The sequence below is a fragment of the Dioscorea cayenensis genome, chromosome 17 (genome assembly GCF_009730915.1).
Source record: "Dioscorea cayenensis subsp. rotundata cultivar TDr96_F1 chromosome 17, TDr96_F1_v2_PseudoChromosome.rev07_lg8_w22 25.fasta, whole genome shotgun sequence".
NCBI lineage: Eukaryota > Viridiplantae > Streptophyta > Magnoliopsida > Dioscoreales > Dioscoreaceae > Dioscorea > Dioscorea cayenensis.
In genome coordinates, this window is record NC_052487.1 from 21,662,084 (window position 1) to 21,670,489 (window position 8,406).

The 8,406-nt window shown below is 43.4% G+C and overlaps 1 protein-coding gene across 1 annotated transcript; it reads right to left on the reverse strand.

The window, feature by feature from the left end:
* Positions 1 to 1,655: 1,655 nt before the first annotated feature.
* LOC120281289 (potassium channel AKT1-like) lies at positions 1,656 to 8,032 on the reverse strand. Its single transcript, XM_039288150.1, is given in 13 exon segments — positions 1,656 to 2,252; positions 2,254 to 2,495; positions 2,596 to 2,677; positions 2,777 to 2,971; positions 3,203 to 3,388; positions 3,503 to 3,535; positions 3,665 to 3,766; positions 3,864 to 4,109; positions 4,430 to 4,656; positions 4,704 to 4,840; positions 5,425 to 5,721; positions 7,183 to 7,897; positions 8,014 to 8,032. Coding segments are annotated over 13 exon segments (3,078 nt in total).
* Positions 8,033 to 8,406: the final 374 nt, after the last annotated feature.

The window sequence follows — 8,406 nt, forward strand, 5'->3', positions numbered from 1 at the left end:
ATTAGAATAATTTCTCTTGGGCCATTTTCTCTGGAACCTATGGCTCGAATGAAACAATTACATCTTCAATTTATTTGTTCTTAACACACAATCAGTTATTTCTGAAATTATTAATATCGCTCTTACTTGTGCAACTATAGATTAGCATCTTCGAATTCCAGAAGACTCCATTCCGAACCTCAGGCGTTTTCTAAAATTTTTAAACGCTAGATCGGATATAGCAAACAACATAACTCAATATTAGGCTCAAGAGTGATCCACTCATGTTTTCAGCTCAAAAAGGCCTCGGATACCTGGCGGTGGACTACGCCTTCTCAGCGGTTTTTTTTGTATATTTTCTTGTGTTTTCAGTGTGATGAGAAAAACATCACTCATATGATTGTTTTTTGTTATGTTTGCTTTCTTTTTTATAGTGTTTATTTTTTTTAATAAAATAATGGTTTATTTATTTTATTATATATATATATATCTATATCATGTATAGTAACCTTTTCCTAATATTCTTTTGGTGAGATTAAAAAAACAAAACATCTTTTTCCAAAAAAAAAAAAGAACATAAACATAAAAATACATGAGCTTGTTGCCAAAGTAGTATTTATATCAATTTTAGAAAGATTAAACTTTTCTCAAATACAGGCTATATGCATAAAAGATACAGGCTATATGCATAATAATAATAATAATATTATTATTATAATTATATTAACACTTTTTTCAAAAAAAAAATTCTAATAATTATTTTTCCCCAAAGACCATATGCCTCATGAATTCGCTCCAATCACATATTCAACACCTTTCTTGCAGACAGTGTGGTCCTTTACCTTCATAGTTCATAGCACTTTAGAACTCCTAATTCGAGTTTTTCTTTCATAATTGGTTGAAATAAAATATTTGCATTTTTTACTTGTTGCTCCCTCCCTCTCCTTTATCTTGATTTTTATCAACACTGCTAATATTTTTCCCATTATATTTTGTAGGGTAGAGAGTAAAAAACAAAAAATCAATGTAATTCACTTTTTGAGTCTTCTCTCGTCCTTTCCTACCAAGTTATATTATGAGGGATTTATTTTTAAGAGGTCAGTCAAGCCACTAACTGGTACATTTTTATATTCATTTGTCCTTTTTTTTACCGTTTGTCGATTTTGTAAAAAAAAATCAAAATCAAAATATAAGATCCTGTCTTAACTACCAGAATAAGGCCTTGGTTTCTTTAATTCTTTTACCACCTATTGTGACTTGATTTCTTTAATTCTTTCACCACCTATTGTGATGAAACAACACCCAACATTGAACCAACCTAAGCCCTCAAACCCTTAATCAATCTTGTGCTACTTAAAATAAATAATTCCTTTTGATGATTATTTTTTAAATATCACTAGTACCTTAAGTTCATCCACTATTTTTCCTCTAGTTAAATCCTATTTTTAACACAAATAGAAAATTGGACTTTTTCTCTTATTGTTAGCATGTTATTTCTACTTTTTAATATGTTTGTTCTCTTCTTATTTTAAGTTTGTTCTCTTCTTATTTTAACAAAGTTGCATCTTATTTACTTAAACACACACACACACACACACACTACATTGATATGAAACATAATAGATAATACCACATAATAATACAACAACATAAACAACAAACATAATCACCTGCAGTTAATTATAGTCATGACCGTTCCAAGAATCAGGGACAAGAATCAGATGATCACCATCTCTAATTAGATTAATGTCTTCAATCTCAGCACCATCCTTTGTGAGAACTTTGGCAGGAGAGAAACCAAACTTCTGTGAACCAATATAAAAGAGCTCTTCAAGTGTGGCTGGGAGCAGCACAAGCTTACTAGAAATGTCACCTCTCTCTGGGCAGCTGATAGTCACTCTTAAAGGAGTGTTGTGATGATGCTGTTGGTGTGGATGTGAGTCTACCGCATGAACGGCAGACATTATCCCAAACAGGGAGTTATGGAAGCTTGCCTTTCTCCTTTGATGGACTTTCCCAACAGTCCCTTTCTCTAATGGAAACATCTGAGATTCCTGGGAGAGTATCTTAACTGAAGGTTGGGGACTGAACCTCCAAGGTGGTGAGACAGAGTTGGTCATCAATGTTGATTTGTCTGAGCGTTGTGATTTCTCTTTGAAGAGAGCTTTGATCTCTTCATGGCTTTGTTGGTCAGCAAGCTCTCTTGGACTCCAACCATGGTTGTCTGGTTTGTCAATGTCCGCTCCATGATCAACGAGGAATTTGACAACTTGAGGTTTCCTTCGCATAAACGGCGAGGTGAAGTGCGGTTGTTCCATCAATCTTTGGGATATTTACATCTCCGCCGTATCGAACAATTGCCTCCAGGATCTCTAAGCTGTTCTGTTGGGCAGCCATGCATGCATAGTGACCCATGTTACCAGATAAGATATCAGCACCATTGTCAGCTAGAATCCTGACCACTTCTTCATGTTTCGAGAGTATTGCATCCCATATAGGAACGCATCCATCCGAATCTGTACATGAGATGATTACACTGGTTTTATAAGAATGCAATCAGACAGTATATATGGATTGAATTGGGATCAGTAGCAAGGGATTAAGAATATTTAGTACTGATTACCTTTGCAGTTAGGTCTGCTCCATAATCCAGAAGCAGCAAAACACACTCCATGCTTCCTTTTGACGCTGCAATGTGCTGATTTCGTGAAAACAGGATTATAATATGGTTGATTTAGTACTTCAGGAGGAAATGAATCATTTATGTTTATTTAGTGATAAGACGACAAATACGCACTAGTGGTGTGCGACCATTATTATCTGATTCATTTGGATCCAGTCCACGTCTTAGAAGTTGCTGCAATAGCAGATCATCTCCTCGGATTGCAGCAAAACATAGTGTTAGAGGCAAGTCTAATCTTCCCCGAGCAAGAACTTTTTCTATCTCTCTGAAGACTGCCTCCATTACAGGATCTTTTTGCTCCTTTAGATGCTGCATCATCAAATGACAACATCAATGGTGAGATGGAATGATAATATGAAGTGGGATCAATTTACCAACTTGATGAAAAATAAAGATGAACCAGAAGGCAGGCATAGCATGAAGGTATCATTGGTTACATGGAGTTAGTTATTTTCAGGAAACAGAAATAAAATGAAGCATTGTTATATCTAAAAAGCATCCTTTATTCATGTGTAACTATAGATGAGTTAACCAATTAACCTGAAGAAGATTGTTCATAATGATTGTCCCATCACAGATATTTGCCTGAACAATATTGAGGAAAGTAGTTCGATTGATACGCAATAGTTGAGATAATCTTTTCGTACGGACTGTGAATAACTGGGGCCTATAACAGAGCACTCCAATCTCTCCCACAAGATCGCCTGTCGCAGCCTCTCGAACAATCTGAAGGATGCTAGTTTTTTCAGTCAAAGAAAAAAAGAACAAAAAAAATCCAGTTATTTCAGAAGTTTCTAACACAGAGGACTTCAAGACATTAAGAACTAACTAAACACTTGCCTGAGAACTGCCATTCTTGTAGTCTATGAGGTCCTGGAAGAAAAAGCAGATAACTGAAAATCAGGGGCATAAGTGGCGCAAGGAATGAATCAAGTGACATATGTTCATGTCATAAGGGTCATTGATGCATGCTGACACCCAGGCAGATAAAAATGCACCTACCACAGAACCAGTCACTACAATATAGAAATCCGTTGGAGCTTCGTTCTGCAAGATAACATCTTCCCTAGGTGGAAAAATATTCGAGCTTTCATTTTCCGAAACCTTCAAAGATAAGTAGTGGAAACAAATTAGAAAAAAATGTTGCTCTAGGAAAAGTAGACGGAGAACTTTTTCATCAAAACAAAGCTCTCATCCCTACCAGCTGGAAAAGCAGATCACTTGAAACACCATGGAACAGGTAGACCTTCTGGACAGTGGAGTAAAAGAGGTGATGGGTGATGCTGGACCGGATGGCTTTAGGGAGGGCATCAAGAGTCTCTTGCTGTTGAAGGCCTTCTGAATCTGTTCTGAATTTCAAGCATAAGTGAGCTAGCATCTGATCCTGCAGGTAATCTGGGAGTTGATTTCGGTGTGCAAAATCCGAGGCAGCTTGAATTGTATCCCTCTACATTTGAGAAGATGCATATGTTAGAGAGTGAGAGGAAGAGAGAAATGCTTGAACCGTTGATCTCAATGGACAAGCTCATGTATAAATAGATGATGAAGTGTACAAATACATATAGTGTACATAGTCTATACTCAGGATATACATACACATATATACATGTATCTAACACTCCCTCCTCAAACTCAAGACGGATCATACGTCCGAGTTTGGATAACATGAAAAAGATCTCGATCAGCGAGTCCAGGCTTTGGTGAAAAAGTCGACAACCTCGAACCTCTCGTGGGAAGGTAATGAAGAGACACTGTCTGAGAACGAACATGACATCGAGTGAAATGGGCATCCACTCCAATGTGTTTGGTCGACTCATGCTTGACCGGGTCAGCGACGATCCGAAGGGCCCCCGATGCTATCACGTTGAAGAGGAATAGGGGAGGTGCGATAGATCCCAAAGTCCTCGTAGGGATCGAGCGAAGCCAAAAGTACCTCTGAGCAGTAGAAGCTAAAGCACGAACCTCAGCCTCAGCACTGGACTTGGCTAATGATGCTGTTTCTTAGTCTTCCAAACAATGAGAGAAGATCCAAGAAAGATACGAGTAACCAGATGTGCAGAGAAAACGATCATCGAGGAACTAGCCCAAGTAGCATCGGAATAGGCCTCAGAGTGAAAAAGTGGAATGTCGTGAATAGAGCAGGACCACGAGATGCGATTACCAGAGATAGCTGCGATGCTGAGAAGGTGTGCATAATGAATGTAGTAGGAGCCGCAACAAGCCCGACTCGGGAATATGGATCGCATGAGAAATGTCGGGACGAGTGATGCCTGAGTAAACCAAGTCGCCAACAAGATGTCGATGTCGAGAGGGATCGGGTAAAGGAGTCCCATCGAAGCTCGGAGCTCGCAAGTGAAGCTCCATGGGTGTAGCAGACGGCGAGTATCAGTCAAGCCGAGGCGAGCAAGAAGGTCAAGAGTATATCGCTGAGTAAGACGGTAGCTCATCGAGCGGAAGTGATCTCAATACCCAAGAAGTAACGAGGCGGACCCAAATCGGTCATCAAGAATGTCTCACGTAGTTTCGCCTTCACAAAGGCAATGTGAGCGGGATCATCTCCGATGAAGAATCATGTCATCCACATGAGGAGAAGAATAGTACGGCGCGATGTGAAGAATGAACAAAGACGCTGGAATCATGGATGCTCAAGTGAAACCACCGCCCTCAATAGCAAGATCGAATCGCTCAAACCAGGGCCCGTGGAGCCTGTTTAAGACCATAAAGAGCACGGGCGAAGTCGACAAAGCATCCACTGGAGGCACCAAGACCGGGGAGGAGTCATATAAACTTCCTCCTTTAAGTCACCATGAAGAAACGCATTCTTCACATCAGTCGATGTAGGGTCCACTCTCAGCGCTCGCACAGAGCAATCAACGTACGTCACAGATGCATGTGAGCTACGAGGGGCAAAGGTCTCCTCATAGTCACGACCATGCTCCTCGCTGGAAACCACTGAGCAACCAAGCGCGCCTTTATAGCGCTCGAGAGACCCATCGAACGAGTCTTCACCCCAGTAAATCCAGTGGCATGTAATCGGAGTAGCATGAGAAGGAAGGGAACTAAATCCCAAGTATGAGTCCGAGACAATGCATCAAGCTCTCGGCCCATGGCGATCGCCACGCAGGTGACTGCAGCCTCTCCGTGAGGTACACGGCTCATGGACATCCCGAAACACTAGTGCTAGCGAGTAGCATAGCAGTTAGGGAGGATGTAAAGTGGATCGATCACGTAGAATGTAAGTGTGAGAGGGTACCTCAGGTTCAGGATCACCAGTAGAAGAAGTGTCAGAGATGACCGCCGGAGGTGAAGATGCTCGCGAGTTCCCGAGCGATGATAAGTATAACGTATAGGGAGGATAAACCGGGAAGGAAGTAAGGAGGAATCGAGCGGATAAGGGAAGGGGATGGATGAGAGAGAAGCTCGGAGAAGGAGGACGTGGTAGAGAAGTAGTGGAAGTCGGGGAGTATCCTCGGTGGATGGGAGAGGGAAAAAGGAAGGAAAGAGGAGCGATGGGAGAAGTAGATGTAGTAGAAGGGGAAGCATAAAAAGGAGTAGTCTCATCAAATATGACATCTCGGGGAGATGCTAAAGAGCGACAGTGGCTGGGTCATAATAACGATAACCTTTGTGTTCAAGACTATACCCGAGAAAAACACAAAGAACTCGACGGGTGGTGAGTTTTGTCCAGCTCCCGAGGGTGAGAGTAAGACAAAGCAGCGACAACCAAAAAGCACGAAGGTGATCATAGCGAGGGGAGTTCCATGTAGGGACTCACCCGGGACTATGACCCCGAAGATGGGATGATGGTTGCGCATTAATAAGGTAGAGCGGCGGTGTGAGCAGCATCGGCCAGTGAGGAGGAAGAGATGCACCAGCAGGAGAGCTCGAGCTGTCTCTAAAATATGGCGGTGCTTGCGCTCAGCGACCCCATTCTGAGGATGAGCCCCAGGACAGGATAGTTGAGGCAAGGTGCCCTCAGAAGACAAATGGGTACGAAAAGCATGGGAGGTGTATTCTCCGCCAGAATCAGACCTAAAGGTCTTGATAGAGGCGGAAGGCGAGTGTGCACCATAGTAGTAAAAGAGCGATATATAGATAAAAAGGCGACTACGATGATGCATAAAATAAACCCAGGGTAAAAGCGTGTGTGATCATCAATAAAAAAATAACATAATATCGATTGCCACCTTTAGATACAAAAGGAGGCGGGACCCCAAACATCGTGAGTGAATGAGGTCAAAAGGGCACTAGTTTGAGGCCCGACTCAATGGATAGGGACGCCATGAGCTGTTTTGCCAAGTTTCTGACCAAAACAAACAACATCGAAGGAGGAGGACGCTCCTAGGACACCCGGCCGACAAGAGAAGACATACGAGGCCCGACACAAATGACCAAGACGATGATGCCACAGATGATGTGATATAGTAGCAGCATAACAATGAGAAGCAGACCTGTCTGAAGAGGGAAGACGAAGGGAATCCAGCGCATATACTCCACTATGGCGGTGCCGGCTCAATCACCGCTCCACTTTGTGATCCTCGCACACGACATGAGGTCCGGTCAAAAATGACCGAGCAGTCATAATCGATGAGTTGACTAACGAGACATAAGGTTCATGGATAGATGAGGGACATGAGATCTGAAGGGACGGAGAAGCACTAGTGGAGAGATGACCGAGTGGAAGAGGCAGGGTAAAAGTGTGCCATCGACAATGCTGAACACGAGTATGAAGGGAAGAAGGATGAGAATGGTGAAGATGAGTGGCATCATGTGTCATGTGAAAGCTAGCACGCAGTCGAGAAGCCAAAGAGGGCGAGGGAACTACAGGTGGGTGGAGTAACACGAGCGAACGTGCACGACCCGATGAGAGATGTCGCCCGGGATCTGATTCTTTGAACCCAGACGAAGCATCACCAATAGGCTGGCTGGCGATCGGCGGGGAGAGAGAGAGACAGGTGGAGGTCGATCTTTGAGTGCGTCTGAGAAGGAGGTGTGGGAAGGAGTGGAGGAGTCGGTGATGAAGGCATGCGGGGAAGGCCTCAGTCGCTTCTTCCGGGCGATCACGCTCAAAGTGTCCCACATTGCCACAATAGTGGCAAGTCACAGTCTTCTTCGGTCGCTGAGAAGACCGAGAAGCAACAAAAGTAGAAGAGGACGGAGTAGCCGGTGAAGGGAGCGGGAGGGGACGAGTGGCGGCAAGTGCACCCCCACAGGAAGGAAGCCCGGGAGGCGAGTCTCCTCAGAGACGAACAATAGTGAATGCCTCATCTAAGGAGTGTGTGGTAGGGGCATGTACGGTGGGCCCGGGTCGACTCAAACTCGGGGACGTGAGCGCATAATGAGCAGCGTACATGCGTCGTGACTCCTCATGGCGGGTCAGGCGGTGCATGCCTCATCGGTACAAGTAAAGAGTCGAGCGGTGTGGGTAGGGGCGGTGAGGAGGGTGTGAGGGGCATCAATCTGGCGCCATAACCCACAGAATCTACTATAGTAGTGATCAACAGTATCCTCCCCTTGATGCGGTCGCCGGAGAAGGATCGCCGGAGGAGTGGCGGGGTTCGACACCACTGCAACCTAGGCTAATCTGATACCATGTTAGAGAGTGAGAGGAAGAGAGAAATGCTTGAACCGTTGATCTCAATGGACAAGCTCATGTATAAATAGATGATGAAGTGTACAAATACATATAGTGTACATAGTCTATACTCAGGATATACATACACATATATACATGTATCTAACAG